General features: G+C 39.3%; 3 protein-coding genes across 9 annotated transcripts; 2 read left to right on the plus strand and 1 right to left on the minus strand.

The window, feature by feature from the left end:
* Window positions 1-141: 141 nt before the first annotated feature.
* Window positions 142-10,287, plus strand: LOC104730110 (uncharacterized). 5 transcript variants are annotated; one of them, XM_010449211.2, is made up of 10 exons: window positions 142-438; window positions 765-897; window positions 1,250-1,919; window positions 2,057-7,707; window positions 7,798-8,581; window positions 8,656-9,311; window positions 9,397-9,532; window positions 9,634-9,715; window positions 9,814-9,933; window positions 10,023-10,287. In XM_010449211.2, the coding sequence occupies exons 2-9, from the start codon at window positions 847-849 to the stop codon at window positions 9,914-9,916; spliced, it is 8,133 nt and encodes a 2,710-aa protein (XP_010447513.2). In that variant the 5' UTR covers window positions 142-438; window positions 765-846; the 3' UTR covers window positions 9,917-9,933; window positions 10,023-10,287. The 5 variants fall into 5 exon arrangements, with proteins under 5 accessions (XP_010447513.2, XP_010447514.2, XP_010447517.2 ...); XM_010449212.2 differs by having other exon boundaries at window positions 161-438; window positions 1,250-1,915; window positions 2,068-7,707; XM_010449215.2 differs by having other exon boundaries at window positions 164-438; window positions 2,068-7,707.
* Window positions 10,288-10,440: 153 nt separating this feature from the next.
* On the plus strand, window positions 10,441-12,954 carry LOC104730111 (serine/arginine-rich splicing factor RSZ22). 2 transcript variants are annotated; one of them, XR_758381.2, is made up of 7 exons: window positions 10,441-10,572; window positions 10,747-10,848; window positions 10,947-11,035; window positions 11,148-11,397; window positions 11,509-11,643; window positions 11,807-11,949; window positions 12,159-12,954. XR_758381.2 is itself a non-coding variant. In XM_010449216.2 (6 exons), exons 2-6 carry the CDS (start codon window positions 10,760-10,762, stop codon window positions 11,841-11,843), a joined length of 600 nt encoding a protein of 199 aa, XP_010447518.1. In that variant the 5' UTR covers window positions 10,441-10,572; window positions 10,747-10,759; the 3' UTR covers window positions 11,844-12,142. The 2 variants fall into 2 exon arrangements, 1 of the variants encoding a protein (XP_010447518.1); XM_010449216.2 differs by lacking the exon at window positions 12,159-12,954 and having other exon boundaries at window positions 11,807-12,142.
* Window positions 12,955-13,022: 68 nt separating this feature from the next.
* Window positions 13,023-17,139, minus strand: LOC104730112 (putative xyloglucan glycosyltransferase 5). Of its 2 annotated transcripts, XM_087478361.1 has the most exons (6): window positions 15,572-17,139; window positions 15,159-15,467; window positions 14,774-15,064; window positions 14,568-14,681; window positions 13,785-14,472; window positions 13,023-13,397 (listed from the first exon to the last, which is right to left on the minus strand). In XM_087478361.1, exons 1-5 carry the CDS (start codon window positions 16,295-16,297, stop codon window positions 13,834-13,836), a joined length of 2,079 nt encoding a protein of 692 aa, XP_087334487.1. In that variant the 5' UTR covers window positions 16,298-17,139; the 3' UTR covers window positions 13,023-13,397; window positions 13,785-13,833. The 2 variants fall into 2 exon arrangements, with proteins under 2 accessions (XP_087334487.1, XP_087334486.1); XM_087478360.1 differs by lacking the exon at window positions 13,023-13,397 and having other exon boundaries at window positions 13,552-14,472.
* Between the last annotated feature and the right edge of the window lie 1,320 nt (window positions 17,140-18,459).

The raw sequence follows: 18,459 nt of genomic DNA on the forward strand, positions 1-18,459 counted from the left end.
CTGTTGATGGCTCTGAACTTACTTCTAGCGGTAGATTTGTAAATATGGAAAAATATAAGGGTGCATTTGGTATTACCTACATTAGAAATCATCTAGGTGTTGATTGGGCTTTTAAGGCCCAAATTGAGCTGTCTTGTTGTTGTTAACTTTTGAGAAGAGTAGTGTTGGGGAATTTTTCACGTCTCGCTTCAAATCGACGTCTGTGTAAGGTTGAATCGCGTCGTGGTGTTTTCATCTTTAGCAGTTTTGGTTGTTTTTTTTTTTCTCCTTTTCCAAACGACCGAGACACACCAGCTAAACGCCATTCGCGTTAGATCTAAGGAGAAAACGACCTACGTACATAATAGGTGTTTTCAAGCAATTTGTTCTACGGGAAGGAGATTAACGCTCAAAGTTGATTTCAGTCTCCCTTTGAGTATTCTCTTCTACGGATCGAGGGTATGCTTTAGCTCAGTTTCGTTAATTTATAGCGTATTTATCGATTTTTCTTGTTGTTTGTGGAATTTGATATTTTATTGCGGCTTTTGGATCATGGGTTTGGATTTTTAGCTTCCGTCTTGTTTTATCAATGGAGTGTGTAAAACTATTGAATCTGGATATTGATATCTCTGCACAATTTGTGTCTGTTATTGATACTTTTTATGCGAATTGGGTTTTGATCTGTGTTGTTCATTATTCTAAACCACTATATTGTGTCGGTGCTCTGTAATATCTTACATTAGCTCAGTTTTTTTGTTGTTTTTTTTATGTTTATCTTGCGTCAGGCAGGAGGCAAGAACCATGATGATCCAGAATTTGTGCTGATTCACGAATAGTCATTGTGGGAACAAGACCAGAGTGAATCAAATGGACAAGAAAAAGAATCGTAGCGATCCACTTGCTGCTGGGCGTCAGAAGGTTAGCTTCGTTGTCCTTAAACCTACCTCTTTGAAATTGTGTAGATATTTTTAATTATCACTAAATGTCAGTAAGAAGAGAGAGGTGTTCTACTGTTTCATTTCCTTCTGCTGTGTTTATCGTCTTAAGTTTATAGTTTAGGAGGAAAACTTGATAGCCTGGTTTCTAGAAGTTAAGTTATTTTGATATCATGCTCTTTCTTATTGTTAGTAAAAAAAGATGTTAAGTTATTTCACCCAATTTTACCCAACTTGTCTATAATTGATTACTTGTCCTGCTTTGATTTATACAGACAGAGAAACATTTGGATGGGATGTGTGTTAATTGCTTTTTTTTGTTTACCTTATTTCAGCTTCAACAATTTCGTCAAAAGAAGGCTGACAAAGGCACTGATCAGAAAAAGGACTCGAAAGGCAGTACAAGCCAAGGAAAATCCTCTAAAAAATCTGGTAAATCTGAGAAGCATGAGCGTAAACCTGAAACAAGTGCTGTCAGTGATGAGGCAGAAGCTCCGTCCCATGAGGCTGCAGGAGGAGCTACATCTCATGTGAACGTTGGTGAGGAGGTTGTTGATTCTCCACAAACTTCTGCAAATGCAGAAGCTCACGAAAATGTTTCTGTCCATGGTTCAGCATCAGAACCTGATCCGCCTCAGCCAGTAAATACCACGTCTGATGATGGATCTGAAGTGAGAAAAGAAGTAGTTAATTCTGAAAATGATATCAGTATATCATTATCCACTGAAGAAGAGAATATCAAGTCTGTCAACAGTGGAACGGATGGCACAGTAGATTCTCTGACATCTGACCCTGCTGATTCTGAGAAGGGAGTTATACATGACGATGCATCTATTAATGTTGACGAAATCTCTGCTGCTTCTGGAAACATAGGTGAAGGGAAAAGAGTTGAAGTTGAAAGTGGGTCTGGGAGTGTGGAAAAGCCACATCAGCCATCCTCTCTCCATGAATATATTCCTGATGTTTCCTTGATTCGTGCAAGGGGAGATCAGGTAACTGATGTAGGTTGTTCTCTCCTTCTCTTCATGCTTCTCTCTTCAATCAGTTTCTTTATTACTTTTTCTTTGATAGGGGTAAAGAGGTTAGGTTTATTGCATTCGACCTTTTGATGTGTAATTCAATTCTCATTTGTTTCTCGGTAGGGGAAATGCAGGAAGAAGATGGTTCACACATGGAGCAGTTTTCTGAATCACTTGCAAAGGCAGGTGTGGATAAGATTGCAACTGAAGAAAGGCAAACAAGCGATCCAGCATCTGCGTCCCCTTCACACTTTTCAGAGGGATCCTCAGTTACACTTGATTCAGTTCAACTAGATGGAATAAGTGGTAATAATAGAAGCCAACAGATCAGGGAAGCTGCAGAGCTTAATGAAGAAAAACCAGAAACATCTATTCATTTTCCTAATAACAGAGATCACGTGCTTTCTGCTGAACCTGAGGAAGGCTCGGTTGCACATATGGCTAGTCAGCTGCAATTGCCTGAGAGCGTCAGTCTATCTGAAGTTTCGAGCCATGAGGAACCTCGTAAACTCGACACATTGAATCTATCTGGTGACGTTTCCGTTGCTCATGTTCACGAAGGCCGCTCAGTCAGCTTCTTACAGCTTGTGGATATTGTACGAGGACTTGGACAAGATGAATATCAAATTTTGTGCAATGCAAGAGAGGCTGCTTCCAGTAATGAGCCAGGAACAAGTTCCCTGGAGCGATTAAGAGAAGAACTATTTGTTTCGAGTACCATGGAAGATATACTCCATGTGCAACTCACGGAACAGTCTCATCTACAAAACGAGTTTGATCATCAACATAACCAACTGGTAGCTGAAATATCACAGCTTCGTACATCATATAATGCGGTGACAGAGAGAAATGACTCTCTTGTGGAGGAACTATCAGAGTGCCAGTCTAAACTATATGCTGCCACAAGGTCAAATGAGAAGCTTGAAAATAAGCTTCTTGCTACAGAAGCACAAGTGGAGGATTTCACTACTAAGATGAATGAATTGCAGCTTAGCCTAGAAAAGTCCGTGTTGGATCTATCTGAGGCGAAAGAAAAGTTCATCAATCTTCAGGTGGAGAATGATACGTTGGTTGCAGCCATTTCTTCCGTGAATGATGAGAAAAAGGAACTTCTTGAAGAAAAAGAATCCAAGAACTATGAGATTGAGCATCTTTCGTCTGAGTTAAACAATTGCAAGAACGTGGCGGCCATACTAAAGGCAGAAGTTGAGCAATTGGAAAATACTATTGGTCCACTGAAAGATGAGAAGATGAATCTTATGGATGATAAATATAGTTTATTGGGTGAGGCAGAGAAGTTACAAGAAGAATTGGCAAATTGTAAGACGTTGGTCACCCTGCAAGAGGTGGAAAATTCAAACATAAAGGAGACGCTTTCTTTACTGACAGGCCAGCAGACTAAGTTTGATGAGAACAACCTACGTCTCAGGGAAGAAAATGAGAAAGCACATCTAGAACTGAGTGCACATCTGATCTCGGAGACTTATTTATTGTCCGAGTATTCCAATCTAAAAGAAGGATATTCTTTGTTGAATAATAAGCTCTTGAAGTTTCAAGGGGAAAAGGAACATTTGGTTGAGGAAAATGATAAACTTACGCATGAACTTCTTACTCTTCAAGAGCGTACGTCAACTGTACAAGAAGAGCGGACTCATCTAGAAGTTGAGTTAAAAGAAGCAATAGCGCGCCTCGATAAATTGGCTGAAGAAAATACATCTCTTACTAGCAGCATTATGGTAGAAAAAGCTAGAATGGTAGACATTGGTAACGAGGATGCATCAGGATTGATCAATCAGGAAATTTCTGAGAAACTTGAGAAAAGTTCAGAAGTCGGGGTTAGTAAACAGACCGCATCATTCCTTGAAAATGCGCTATATACAAATTTGGAAGAGGTGATAGAAGAGACGTCTGAGTTTTCTGCCTTGAAGAAGAATCTGGATAAGGGGGAGAAAATGGTTCAGAACCTTGAAGAGGCAATTAAGCAGATCCTTGCTGATTCTTCAATGAGTAAATCTAGCGATAAGGGTGCTACACCAGCAGTATCAAAACTGATTCAAGCTTTTGAGTCAAAGCAGAAACCAGAAGAACAGGAATCGGAAAAAGCACAGTTAAGTGATGATCTATCAGAAGGAGATCAATATGTATCTGTGAATGTGCAGATTAGAAGTTTGAGAGGCTTGCTTGCTCAGTTACTCTTGAATGCTAAGGAGGCTGGTATACAATTCAACCAGTTAAGTGATGACAGGACATCGACAAATCAAAGACTCAAGGAGTTAAATGTTGAGTTCGCATCTCAGCAGGATCACATTGATGTTCTGGAGGCAGATAGTATTGAGAGTAAAATTTCATTTGAAGCTCTGAAGCATTATTCATATGAGCTGCAACATAGAAACCATGAACTTGAACTTCTTTGTGAATCATTAAAGCTAAGAAATGGTAGTATCGGTGTAGAAAACACGGAGCTCAATAAGAAGCTGAGTTCTTGCTTACTAAGAATCGATGAGCTTGAAATTCAGCTGGAAAACTTACAGCAGACTTTAAGTAGCTTTTTGTCCTCAATGGAAGAACAGTTAGTGGCCTTGCAGGATGAATCTGAGAGAGCAATGATGCTAGAACATGAATTGACATCATTGATGTCTGAATTTGGTGAAGCAGTTGTGAGGCTTGATGATCGTCTACTCAGATCTGGCACTTCTGAAGCTTCTGTTGGCTTAGATATGAGCAAGCGCATATCTGGTTCTATTGATATGGCTGTAAAGGTGATTGACGATCTGGAGGCAAAACTTGAAGCTGCTTATGCGAAGCATGAGTCCACCTCAAACCAATATGAGGAATTGAAGCAGAGTTTCAGTACTCTGTTTGAGAAGAATGAATTTGCAGCTTCTTCAATGCAGAAGATCTATGCTGATTTGACAAAATTGTTTACTGAATCATGTGGGTCAGAGGAAATAGCCAATCTTGAAGTTGAAAATGTAGCTGTCTCTGATCCTTTTAAGGATGGTAGTTTTGAGAATCTGATGGAGGCTGTGCGAAATATTCTTTCTGAGAGGCTTGAACTTCGGTCTGTGATTGATAAGCTACAGTCGGACTTGTCGAGTAAATCAAACGATATGGAGGAACTGGCGCAGCAAAGCCTTCATTCCACTTCACTTCGAGAGTTAGTTGGGAAGGTTGAGGGTGTTCTGGAACTTGAAAGTGGAATTAGTTCTGAATCTCCTAGTTCACATGTGGAGTTTCTTGTTTCCCAACTTGTTCAGAAGTTTATAGAGACTGAGGAATTGGCTCATCTCCTCAGAAAACAGTTAGAGGCTAAGGAGAATGAGTTGATGGAGATCCAGGAGAGTTTACTGCATCATAAATCGGAAATAGGTGGTCTCAGGGAAAATTTAACCCACGCAGAGGAGTCGCTTGTGGCTGTACAATCTGAGTTACAAGATAAATCTAATGAATGTGAACAATCAGAGCAGAGGTTATTATCGACTAGAGAGAAGCTTAGCATAGCTGTTGCTAAAGGAAAAGGTTTGATTGTTCAGCGTGACAATGTCAAGCAGTCATTGGCCGAAACCTCTGCTAAACTACAGAAGTGCTCAGAGGAATTGAATTTGAAGGACTCAAGGCTTCTGGAAGTTGAAGCAAAACTTAAGACCTATACGGAGGCAGGTGAACGCGTGGAAGCATTAGAATCTGAGCTTTCATACATCCGAAACTCAGCTACTGCACTGCGGGAATCTTTTCTTCTCAAAGACTCTCTGCTTCACAGAATTGAAGAAATTTTGGAAGATTTGGATCTCCCAGAGCATTTTCATGCTCGAGATATATTGGAAAAGGTGGAGTGGTTAGCAAGATCAGCTAACGGCAACTCTTTGCGTCCCTCTGATTGGGATCAGAAGAGTTCTGATGGCGGTGCGGGATTTGCTATCTCGGAGCCCTGGCGGGAGGATGTACAAACTGGCACAAGTTCTGAGGATGACTTAAGGATCAAGTTTGAGGAGCTAAAAGGGAAGTTTTATGGATTGGCTGAACAGAATGAAATGCTCGAGCAGTCCTTGATGGAAAGGAATACCTTGGTACAGAAATGGGAAAAACTCCTCGAGAATATTGATATGCCTCCACAGCTACAGTCCATGGAAGTGGAAAACAAGATTGAATGGCTTGCAACTTCAATATCGGAGGCTACAGATGAGAGGGATACTCTCCAACAAAAGATTGATAACCTTGAAGTCTATTGTCAATCACTAAGTGCTGATTTGGAAGTCTCACAAAAGCAAGTATGTGATGTCGAGGCAAATCTTCAGTCGTGTGTTAATGAGAGGGTGAATCTTTCTGAAAGACTGGAAAGTTTGAATGGTGATCATGAGAGTCTTACTGGGAGGGCCAGTCACCTTGAAGTTGAGAATGAGAAACTGCAGAATCAAGTGAATGATTTGCATGGAAAACTAGTTGAGAAACTTGGGAATGAAGAACATCTTCAGACTATTGAAGGAGAGCTATTGAATTTGAGGTACGTGATTAATGATGTTATCCAGGAAGATGGCTTGCAGAATTTGGCTTTGGCAAGTAATTCTGAGAGTTTGGATGGACTGCTGAGACAGCTGATAGACTATTATAAGAATATGTTAAAAGCTGAAAGAGATGACAAAGTCTGTGAAACTCGTCCATCAAATGCTGATGTTAGAAGTGGAGAGTCATTGGGTTCAGATGAAGCAACTTCTCATGGGCACCATCCTGAATTGATAGTTGAAGCAACAAGTAGAGACATAACCGTAGTAGAGACACCTGATGTAGCTTCCTTAACTAAAGATCTGGATGAAGCACTGCATGTTCAAAAGCTGACAAGGGAAGAAAGAGATTCATACATGGCAAAACAACAATCCTTGGTTGCTGAAAATGAGGCACTTGATAAGAAAATAGTAGAATTGCAGGAATTTCTTAAAGAAGAAGAGCAGAAATCAGCCTCTGCAAGAGAGAAATTAAATGTAGCTGTTAGGAAAGGGAAAGCGTTGGTCCAACTAAGGGATAGCCTGAAGCAAACTATTGAAGAGTTGAACGCTGAGCTTGGTCGCCTGAAATCAGAGATTATCAACCGAGATGAAATACTCTTAGAGAATGAAAATAAAGTTAGGGAGTTGGAATCTTACACTGTAAGGGTAGAAGCCCTAGAGTCTGAGTGCCAATTGTTGAAAAGTCATTTGGAAGAAACAGAAAATTTACTGCAGGAACGAAGTGGTACATTGAGCATGACGTTGAATGTGTTGAATAGCATTGATATTGGTGATGAAGGGGACAGAAATGATCCAGTTCTGAAGCTTCAACGTATCTCACAACTGTTTCAAAATATGAGTACAGCCATGTCTTCTGCTGAGCAGGAGTCGAGAAAATCCAGAAGAGCAGCTGAGTTGCTACTTGCCGAGTTGGACGAGGTTCAGGAGAGAAACGATAGTCTGCAAGAGGGGCTATCGAAATGTACAGATAAAATCCAGCAACTTTCCAAGGAGAAGGATGCAGCAGAGGCTGAAAAATCACATTTTGAAAACTTATCAGCAGTCAACAGTGAAGAAAAGAAGAAGCTTTATGGTCAACTGCTGTCCTTCGGAACTAGTGTGAACTCTCTAAAGAAAATACTCGCAGGTACCAGCAGTTGCCTAGCTGATATTTTCACTATGGATATGGAGTTTCTGCATCATCTGAAGGCAAATATGGAATCATGTGCGAAGCAAACTGGTACTAATTTGTCTGGCTGGCCGCAGCTCGGTTCTGGGAATTTCGTAGAAAAGGTATTTTAGATCCTTTCAACAGCTTATCATGGTGTACGTTCTAAATTTTTCTGCCACTGACTGTTCCTAAATTTTCCCCTCTCTGCCTAGGAAATCTTTTCACGCTTGAGTGCTGCTTGGTCTAACAACAACTTGCATGAGATTTCAAGTGGTGGAAACATTACCGAAATTTGTGGTTCTCTCTCACAAAACCTTGATCAGTTTGTGGATGATGTTAGCCATCTTGAAGAGAATGTAAGCAAGCACTTGACATCATGGCACGACCAGATTAATATTGTATGCAACAGTCTGGACACCGTTTTTAAGTCAATCGGAAAAGGAACGGAGTCAGAAATTGCTGCTCTGGGTGAAAGAGTTGCCTTGCTTCATAGAGCATGTTCTAGTGTGTTGATGGAAATTGAAAACCGTAAAGCCGAACTTGTTGGAAATGACAATTTCAATATGGGTCTCCATCAAGTAGATGAGGATTCGTCCATGGAATCTGTCAGGTCCATGGTAAATAGGCTATCGTCAGCTGTTAAGGAGCTTGTTGTTGTAAATGCTGAGGCTGTGGAGAGAAATGAAAAGGAGATGAAGGTAATCATCACCAATTTGCAAAGGGAGTTACACGAAAAGGACATCCAAAATGATAGGATGTGCAATGAACTTGTGGGTCAAGTTAAGGAAGCCCAGGCTGGTGCTAAAATTTTTGCAGAAGATCTTCAATCTACCAGTGCCCGGATGCGTGACATGCAAGACCAGCTGGGCATTTTGGTTCAGGAACGGGATTCTATGAAGGAGAGAGTTAAAGAGCTGCAAGCACGGCAGACATCACACTCAGAATTACAGGAGAAGGTCACATCGCTTAGTGATGTTGTAACTGCAAAAGACCAAGGTCAGTATTTCAATTTGAAACTTTTGCTTTTCCACTGCCGCACAGATCAGCTAATACGTTATTGTTTGCTGCAGAAATTGAGGCATTTATGCAAGCGCTTGACGAGGAAGAGTCTCAGATGGAGGATCTAAAACACAGGGTTACAGAATTAGAACAGGAAGTGCAACAGAAGAACTTAGATTTGCAGAAAGCTGAAGCTTCTCGTGGGAAGATTTCCAAAAAGCTATCAATTACTGTGGATAAATTCGATGAGCTCCACCATCTCTCTGAAAATCTTCTCGTTGAAATCGAGAAACTTCAACAGCAAGTGCAAGATCGAGATACCGAGGTTTCTTTCTTAAGACAAGAAGTCACTAGGTGCACCAATGAAGCTCTTGCTGCTTCTCAGATGGACATTAAGAGAGATTCAGAAGATATCCAAACTGTACTTTCTTGGTTTGACACGATAGCTTTGCTACTTGGTCTAGAAGATTCACCTTCCACTGATGCGCAGAGTCACATAAACCACTACATGGAGACACTTGAGAAAAGGATTGCATCTATACTATCTGAAGTAGACGAATTACGGTTAGTTGGACAAAGCAAGGACGCATTGCTTGAGGCTGAGAGGAGTAGAGTGGCTGAGCTCAGACAGAAAGAAGCAACTCTTGAAAAATTCTTACATGAGAAAGAATCCCAACCAAACATGTCAACAAGCCCGACGTCAGAGATTGTTGAAGTGGAACCTCTGGTAAGCTTTGATCCTGTTGGGGATAGTTACACCATTCCAGATGCCTATAAATTTTTGATTTCGGGGTTATTTTTGGGTATCGCAGATAAACAAGTGGACGAAAACACCGGTCCCATCGCAAGTCCGGAGTTTGCGTAAAGGGAACAACGACCAAGTGGCCATTAGTATAGATGCAGATCAAGCTGATCAAAGTGGTAGCTTAGAAGAAGATGATGATAAAGGTAAACTAAACTTGTCCCTAAATATTTAGTACTTTAGTAAATCGCTACACATTCTCTTAGTAACATCCCCATTTGTATATTTTGTATGGCTGCGTTTTTAGCTCATGGTTTCAGATCAATGTCTACGTCGAGAATCATTCCTAGATTCACAAGACCCCTCACTAACATGATCGATGGTTTATGGTCAGCCTCTTTTCCATTCATCGATCTCATTCAATTTAAAAATTTGCAAACTATGATTAACAAAAAGGGATTCTGTTTTTTTCTGGTTTCTTTGTCAGGGTCTCTTGTGATCGGACGCTCATGAGACAACCTGCCTTACGGTTAGGAATCATGATTTACTGGGCGATATTGCATGCTCTACTGGCTGCTTTCGTCGTCTAACCAAAACTTCCAATTTCGTAAGCTCATTACTGACCTTTTTCCCAAGTCACAAAACAGTAGCTTCCTTTTCTAAGCTCTAATAAGTGTTTTTATTACATCTTTGCAGCTGGTTTATCGGTATAGCATGGGCTCAAAGTGGTGTGTTGTCTTCACTATATGTTTTTGTTTATTGTCCTTTATTCATTGATTAGCTACCAAGCAAATTGTGGTTTAGCCATTTTTATTGATCCGAATCACAAGCTGCTTGGCTTTACGAACGAATAAGAAAGATCGTAGTTAGCTGTTGGAAAAGATTATAGAGTAGAACTGCTATTTCTATTTACATTTACACTTTTTAAAAATACAAGGCATCACATTTACCAGAATAAAAATAGGGTAAAAATATAAGCTAAAAAGAACCATTTTTTATAAAATTGATATGAAAAGGCCTGTGTCAAGCCCAATTACAGTATCAAAGTTTAGGCCCAAAACATGAAATTTGGGCTTTACTGTTTATGTTAAAGTTGACGCGCTTACAAACCCCTAAAGAAGGAAGTGTCTTCGTCAATTTCAGATTCAGAAACCCTAGTTTTCTCCCCACTTCAAACAATTCTTTTTCCTCTCGTCGTCTCATAGAGTCAGAGCTGCTCAGAATCTTTCGGTTCTTATCTCGCGAGGTAGGTCTCGCGCCAAGTTTCTTTCTCTCTTCTCGCTCTTAATTTCATTCTTTGCTTCGTTTTTGTTTAATCCGATCTGTTGAACTTCAACGGGTCCCTTCTTAGATCTAGAGGCTGTGTGTGTTCCTTGCTCAAATCCTTTTAATATGAACAGTTTTTGTGTGCTATTGACAGGTTATATAAGAAGATGTCACGTGTGTACGTTGGAAACTTGGACCCGCGAGTTACTGAGCGTGAACTCGAGGATGAGTTCCGTGTCTATGGAGTTATCAGGAGGTACTAATCGATCAGTTAGTACTAGTACAATTTTGAAACTTTTTGATGTTAAGTATCTGTTTTGAACTTCTCTTAATGTTTCATTATTGTGTGTGCAGTGTTTGGGTTGCTCGTAGACCACCTGGTTACGCTTTTCTTGATTTCGAAGATCCTAGGGATGCCCGTGATGCCATCCGTGGTGTAGATGGTAATGCATTCATTCACATTCTTTCAGTTCTGCTTTATTCTTTAGGAAGTTATTATTTTCTGTGTAGATATCTTTAGATAAAATATGACATTTGTATTGTGATAATGGATAGGCAAGAATGGCTGGAGGGTTGAACAGTCTCACAACCGAGGTGAACGCGGAGGTGGTGGCCGTGGTGGTGACCGTGGAGGTGACCGTGGTGGTCGCGGTGGTTCTGATTTGAAGTGCTATGAGTGTGGTGAGCCTGGTCACTTTGCTCGTGAATGCCGTAACCGTGGTGGTGGTGGCGGCACTGGGAGGCGTCGCAGCAGGAGCCGTAGTCGCAGTCCAAGATACAGAAGGAGCCCAAGCTATGGACGGAGGTCAGTTGTGCTTCTAGTTTTATTACCTTATGCGCAATTGAAATCAAAGCGATCTAGCTTCTTCTGTGAACAGATTAGTTTTAACTATAACATGTTGTTTTCTGGTTTCAGGAGTTACAGCCCTCGTGCAAGATCTCCCCCTCCTCCAAGGCGCCGCAGTCCTTCCCCACCTCCTCCTCGTGGTCGCAGCTACAGTAGATCACCACCTCCATACAGAGCACGTGAGGAAGTGCCATATGCTAATGGGTAAACTTCTTTTCTCAATTCTATATACAATAATCAGTGTTTTTTCAGTCAATTGATATGCGATTGAGTTGATGTTTGACATGGATATTGAATTTATGGCCTTTTGGCCTTTTTTACCATTAGTCAATGTGTCCTATTCAACCTACTGTTCTTGTATCTACAGAAATGGACTGAAAGATAGACGCAGAAGCAGGAGCTGAGTTGTTTTGCTGGATAACGAGTTTGTGGGATGATCGAGAAGTACTACTTGCTTTGGAAGGGAAGATGAGAGAGCCTAAGAGAAATTGATATCATCTATGAATTTCAGTAAGAATTTAATATAAGTTTTAGGTGGTTGGATTGGATAAAAGCTTGCTACTTTTTCATTTGGTTATGGAGTGTACGTATTCGTGTATCTAATCTATCCGTAGGTAAAAAAGAATGATTTCGTACCTTGTTTCTTAAAGACTTAATGTTTTGTTTGGAAAATTCTGCTAAATGCTTATGTGTTTCTTGTCTTTTTCCACTTTGTCGAGGTTTCTTCTGGTCTACTACTACTACTACTACTACTACTGCTTCATTGCTTATCTGCTTGCTTCTCTACTCTTCTGCTATGAAGCATCTTCATTTAGTTGCTCAGCCTGCTATGAAGCATCTTCATTGCTTATCTGTTTGCTTCTCTACTCTTCTGCTATGACGCATCTTCATTTAGTTGCTCAACCTGCTATGAAGCATCTTCATTGCTTATCTGTTTGCTTCTCTACTCTTCTGCTATGACGCATCTTCATTTAGTTGCAAGGCTTGCGATGAAGCATCATCATTTGCTTCTATATCTTTCTGAAATGAAACATCGTCATTTAGTTGCATGGCCTGCTATGGGAAAAGCTGAACCACGATTGTGGATCCCTACATGGCTTGGTTCATCATCATCGTCGACTCGAATGTTGAAAATTTTGATCATTTGATGTTCCCTTCGCATGGCTTAACATTTCATGATCTTGAGCTACCACACTAGGCAGGGATTTTGATAGTAGTCTTAGAAGCACCTTTTTGAGCTACACCATCTTCATCTACGACTCTAGTGCTTGCCACCTTTTAGTACCACCTTAGAAACACCTCATTTTGATTGTTTTGCACTAGGTTTAGCATAATTGTAGTAGCGATTCGATGATGTTTAACAAGCGCATTTGTGTCCTTTGCTAGAATTTGTCCATATCTTGGTTAATAGACAAGTCAAGAATTGACAAGTTTTGTGTTGATATTGTGATATTGTCTAATCAAGGACCCATATTAACAAGTCAAGAATGGACAAGTTGTTTGGTTTAGTGTCAAGTAATTTCCCTGAATTGTGAAACTGTTCGCCTAATATAAAGTGAAGAAAATGTAACCTTGGCTGGAGATTGAATATAAAATGTTATTTGCTTTATTGAACTTATTATGGATGTGTTTCCGTAACTGCCCAAATTATGTTACAAAAAGACGAATAATTAATCACAAACTAGGCACGAAGACATGGTTTTTGCATGACCACAATAAAAAGCCTAGAAAAGCAAGAGAGACAAGATCATGATCCTAGTTCGGTCCCAGAATCATCAACAAACCCACTCTATAAATGTAAAAGCTGTTTGGTCCCATTCTCTTCACTTACACATCATTGAATTGATTGTTGTATATGACGTGAAACACTTTATGCTTCTTCTCATTCCACTTCCTCTGCCGACACTTTCTCTGCTCCACGTTTCTTCGCTTTTCACCGACACTAAGATGACAATTTCCTAAGTTCAGAGAAAACAATAAATGTTACTCTCTTTCTCGTTTCAGTTTAGTCAGAAAACTTGCTCATGTTAGTTATTTACAGTTACAGTGTCTTTCCACAAAGGCTGGACTTTTTAGTAACGTATATTATTCTCTGCAGTTGATATGACATGGTTCAAGAAAATAAGCTGTTTAAACTGCCAACAACATGTTCCAACTTTACAGATAATGTATACATGTATGAATCTCTGGCTCACACTCTATCCCTAACAATGGAGGAATCAAAGAAACATAACAGACAAAACAAACAAAACGGAAAATCAATTAATGCCTACCACTATGGTTCCAACAAATCTCATTACAGAGGATACCATTGAACATAAGAGGAAGTGGGGAATCAAACTCACTGATTTACTGGCCCGGTTTACATAATCTATGGAGCTTTTTTAGTTTCCCTCAGCTCATCTGCTCGCCTATGAGGTCAAGACCTACGAGAAGAAACGTGACACCTTGGAATAACAGGAAGTAGAAATGCACTCCTTGAGCTGCCAAGAGACTCCTTAGCGCTGCAGTTAGCAAAAGAAAGGCCAATGCGAGCTCTTTGTGGTAAATCTTGTTTGTTTTCTTGACAGGTTTCTTTGCTTGTTTCTGCTCTTCGAGTTGGCTAAGCTCCAACAACTCACTGTCCGAAACTCCCCTAAGCAGTTGGCTTTTCTTGTTTGGCGCCTCTTTCTCGGTGATAGATAAAAGATCCGACTCTGATGATCTTCCAGCTTTTTTTGTGACAATCCACTCGTAAGAGCTACCCAATTGGAATAATCCGGATACCATCGCGTTGAACTTGGTGACAGACATTGTGTTCTCAAACAGAAGGTAAGGGACAATGAAAGGGAACGATTTTGGTGATGGAAGAAGGTTGAGGAAAGACATGAAAACCGGTATGTAGCAGATGACCCAAACAGGGAGCTCAGCTTCTGGAACAAACATGGTCAGTGGAAGGATTATGCAGAACAATGTGAAGGAATAGAAAGGAAGTATAAGTTTCCTAAGAAGGAAGAAGAGAAGTATCAGATTCGCCTTCTTCCATATAGCTATCTACAAGAAGAACAAAATGAGAAACGGAAGAAGTCATTACAATGATGATAAAAGCTAAAGTTAAACCTTGCTGACGAAAAAAAGCTTTACACTACCTTAGAGGTCAAGATTGAACCAAGACACAAGCGGAAAAGCTGCATAGGTCCCGAATGCCAACGGTGTTGCTGCTTCTTATATGCTTCATAGGACTCAGGAACTTCACAAAGGACCTATAGATTTTTTCAGTCAAGTATAATTAAATGGTTACATATATAAGCATTCTTTAGAAAAGATTGATAAATACTTAAAATAGTATTATTACCTTGACATCATTAAGATAGATGAACTTCCATCCATGTAGATGTGCACGGACTGCTATGTCCATATCTTCGACAGTGGTCCTTTCAAGCCAACCACCAGATTCCTCAAGGGCTTTGATTCTCCAAACTCCAGCTGTTCCATTGAAACCAAAGAAGTTCAAGAACACGCCGTTCACTTGCTGCTCCACCTCAAAGTGAAAACACAGATTGATGTTCTGCAGACGGGTCAACAAGTTCTCGTCTTTGTTCACAAATGTCCATCTAGCTTGAACTAGACCTAACTCTGGGTTGTCCTGAAGATTTAGACACATTTTTAACAAGTTAGCTCTCTCTCTCTCTCTCTCCATTTGTCAATAACAGAAACATGAAACCAATGTTAACACCAACCTTGAAATGTGGAACTGTTAGTTTAAGGAAATCTGGAGTAGGTTGGAAATCAGCATCAAATATTGCCACATACTCGTAAGCTTCCACATAATCACAGCTCATAGCAGATTTGAGGTTACCAGCTTTATATCCGGTTCTCACCAAGCGATGCCTGTAGATTATGTTGACTCCCTTTTGGGTCCATTTAGCAACCTCAGCTTTAATCAACTGTTGAATGCTTTCATCATTCGAATCATCAAGAACTTGAACCAGTATTCGATCTTTTGGCCAGTCAAGTTGACACACAGCAGATATAGATTGTTCATACACCTGAACATAAAGAAGGTAAACATCATTACATTGAGAGAGTGAATTGATACCATAAAGGTCAATACTTTTTTAAAGATATACCAAAGTTGAATGAGCATACATACCTCTCTCTCATTGCACATAGGAATCTGAACAAGAACCATAGGATACTCAAATCCAGATCCCTCAGCATCATCATTACGGAACGGTTGCTCATCAAACCTCGGCTTAATTTTCTTATACTTGATCCAAAAACAACCCAAGCAAAGTACCAAACGATCTACGGATTGTATAAGGAACAGGACAATACAAAACTTGGAGAGAGCTTTAATGGGAGGAGCAATATAATCAGCTCTTAGGCTTAACCAACCAACATACACAAGATGAAGCAAGCTCTGGATCTCAAGTGTGCTAGTGGGGATGGGGATGTGAAGATTAGGGCTTTGAAAGTAATGCCATCCTCTGAAGTAAGCAACAATCTCAAACCCTAGAATCACTAAGGAAACAGCTAAGAAGAGCTTAATGGCGGTGAAAAGCCATCTGTCTCTGCCTAATTTCTCAGAGCCCATTGGCTGAGTGAAACTAAGCCGCTTCTTGATAGCACCAAGGAGAGACCAGAAGACAGTGGCGAGCCAAGTTAGACATCCAACAGCTCTATGAGCTTTGAGAAGCAAAACCCAAGTCACTTGCTTAGCGTTCTTGCCTCTGCTCTTCTCCACTGGTCTAAAAGCTGAATCTGGTCCGTCGATTTCAACTACTGAGTAATTAGGATTCTCCATCTTCACTACAACTGGTGTTCCTTTCCTCGTGTCCTTCGCCCACCAATCTGAAAAATCCAACCTTGGAGCCATCTTTGTCTCTAAATCTCTTTGAGAAGTAGAGAAATCCAAAAAGAGAAAGAGTTGAAAGTAGTAGAAGTTCTAAATGTGGTAAAGATCCCAAAGTAAGCACCCAAATCTCAAAGTGGAAGATTTAAGCAAAACCCATTTTGAGGAAAACAAAAAAAGGGAGCAACTTTGAGTGAGAGAAGTTAAGATCTTGTTCAAGAAAGGAGTGAGCTTTCTAGTAAATAATGGAAGAAGACCCAGATCCCAGAAATCTGAAATCTAGAGACCCATTTTTGTGAATTTTTTATAAACCAGACAAAGAAGGCATCCACAGCTCAAGGCTCATTTATAGTGGACCTTTTTTTAGAGAATGACAGAGAGAAGGATGGGTTGGTGAGAGAGTGGAGTGAGTCAGATAGAGAGAGAGAAGCAAAGCAGAGGAGAGAGAGAGAGAGGTAGAAGAAAGAAAGGTATCTGTTGTGAGAAGTTTTGTAATAAGAAGAAAGATGTCTCTCTTACACTTTCATGTGTGTGTTACTCTTTCAGCTACTTCTTTGATGGCTTCAGCATGCAAATTCATCCCCCTTTTTATCACTACTCTCTTTGTAAGCTTTTTTTCACCAGCACTTGTCATGTCATCATCCTATAGAAATTATTTTAAATTTGAAAAACAATCATTCAAGAAAAACTCAAGATGGACCATATGGGGTTGTTTGGCAATTTGAGGTGAAGACAAATTCGAATTTGTGAGCTGCAACTCATAATTATATTGGAACAAGTTTTTATAAGAGAGAGATACCACCAAATCGGTTCCAAGTGAATCACTCAAAATGCTCTCACCGCTTCTCCTACGTGCTCCCCATGTCATTTTCCATGTCTATCATAATTTATATTTTATACATATAGTAGTTAAATTCCATGTTTAGTAGTCCCATTCAACTTATATTTCTTTGTATCAAGTTATGTCATCAACTTTAGAGTTATGACAATCATATAATGAAGAAAAAATACATATGGTTTGAGTAATTTAATCAGGATAACTTTTATATATATAGTAACATGATACTAATTTGAACTTATGAGTCAAAACGAATTATAATTTGCAGATGTTTAGGAATTAGGATATAGTAAGGAGGGAAACAATTAGTTGATGATCTGTCGTTTTTTGTTTTTCTCGTTGGAATGATCAATTTGACAAAGTACACACTAACAATCAAAATACATGATTCAGTGTTGACTAATAGTTGCAAGAAACTTCTAAACAGTGCCGCTAATTATGGTCATTTTGTAAAATAATAATTTAGGTGGGGAGTCTTTGACAAAAAAGAAGTATAAGATCCATCAGAATTTCTAAAAGTTTCAGCCAACTATTAGGTTACGCGAGAGTCACTTGTCGGTGGGCTATATAAACACTTGTAGAACTCTAGAAGATAAGGATATGCTTTGGCATTTTTAAGGTTTATTTTTTACTATACAATACCTAACGTTTTACGAAAGTATCATATAAAAAAAACTAAGAAAAAAGAAAAGGGAAAAGAATTACTATAATTATGGATAATTAATTTTGTGGGCTAATTACACTTTTTGTAATACCTTTTTATTTGTTTTCCTTGTGGCATCTAGGAATCCTCTTTCACAAGCCAATCGGTGCTCAGAAATTAAATATTCAATACGATTTTGATAATTTAGGCTATTGTCATGTTAATGATAATTAAGAAGACCTAATTTTCTTTTCAATAAACTGCAGAATCATCATCACATTGTTGTATAGAGTCGTCCGATATATCAAAACCTCATACACACAATTCTGCGCTATATATAACATAGTTATAACTTATAACAATTCTAGTGTAAATAATAATTCACAAATTATTGGACATGATCACATGATATATTGTGTTTAAAACGAATCCAGGGTATAATCATGTATATATCAAGATGATCGATTATGTCTTGGTGAATGAGAATGATTGATGATTATTAATTATCAGTATCACTTTTGAATTATGATATTCGTTGAACTATGCTATCATACAATTTTACATACACAGTGCTTTACACTCTTCACTCTTTTATCAATATTTTGTCTAATAAATGTAATTAGTGGATACACTCATTCAATTATTCATTTAATTGATTAAAGTTGTTCTATTTTATTTTATTTTGTTTTCCGGTTTCTCAACTCT

This window comes from Camelina sativa, chromosome 12 (assembly GCF_030686135.1).
Source record: "Camelina sativa cultivar CO46 ecotype springtype chromosome 12, ASM3068613v1".
NCBI classification, from domain to species: domain Eukaryota; kingdom Viridiplantae; phylum Streptophyta; class Magnoliopsida; order Brassicales; family Brassicaceae; genus Camelina; species Camelina sativa.

What these genes read in the sequence shown, in the direction of transcription:
- LOC104730112 (XM_087478361.1), bottom strand. Translation starts at nt 16,297, where the DNA reads ATGGCTCCAAGGTTGGATTTTTCAGATTGGTGGGCGAAGGACACGAGG. An exon ending in CTATGTGCAATGAGAGAGAG is followed by an intron (nt 15,468 to 15,571) that starts GTATGTATGCTC and finishes CTTTATGTTCAG; the next exon opens with GTGTATGAACAATCTATATC. An exon ending in GTTCAATCTTGACCTCTAAG is followed by an intron (nt 14,473 to 14,567) that starts GTAGTGTAAAGC and finishes TTCTTCTTGTAG; the next exon opens with ATAGCTATATGGAAGAAGGC.
- LOC104730110 (XM_010449211.2), top strand. Translation starts at nt 847, where the DNA reads ATGGACAAGAAAAAGAATCGTAGCGATCCACTTGCTGCTGGGCGTCAG. An exon ending in AGATCAGGTAACTGATGTAG is followed by an intron (nt 1,920 to 2,056) that starts GTTGTTCTCTCC and finishes GTTTCTCGGTAG; the next exon opens with GGGAAATGCAGGAAGAAGAT. An exon ending in AGAAGAAGATGATGATAAAG is followed by an intron (nt 9,533 to 9,633) that starts GTAAACTAAACT and finishes CTGCGTTTTTAG; the next exon opens with CTCATGGTTTCAGATCAATG.
- LOC104730111 (XM_010449216.2), top strand. Translation starts at nt 10,760, where the DNA reads ATGTCACGTGTGTACGTTGGAAACTTGGACCCGCGAGTTACTGAGCGT. An exon ending in GTCTATGGAGTTATCAGGAG is followed by an intron (nt 10,849 to 10,946) that starts GTACTAATCGAT and finishes TTGTGTGTGCAG; the next exon opens with TGTTTGGGTTGCTCGTAGAC. An exon ending in GAAGTGCCATATGCTAATGG is followed by an intron (nt 11,644 to 11,806) that starts GTAAACTTCTTT and finishes TTGTATCTACAG; the next exon opens with AAATGGACTGAAAGATAGAC.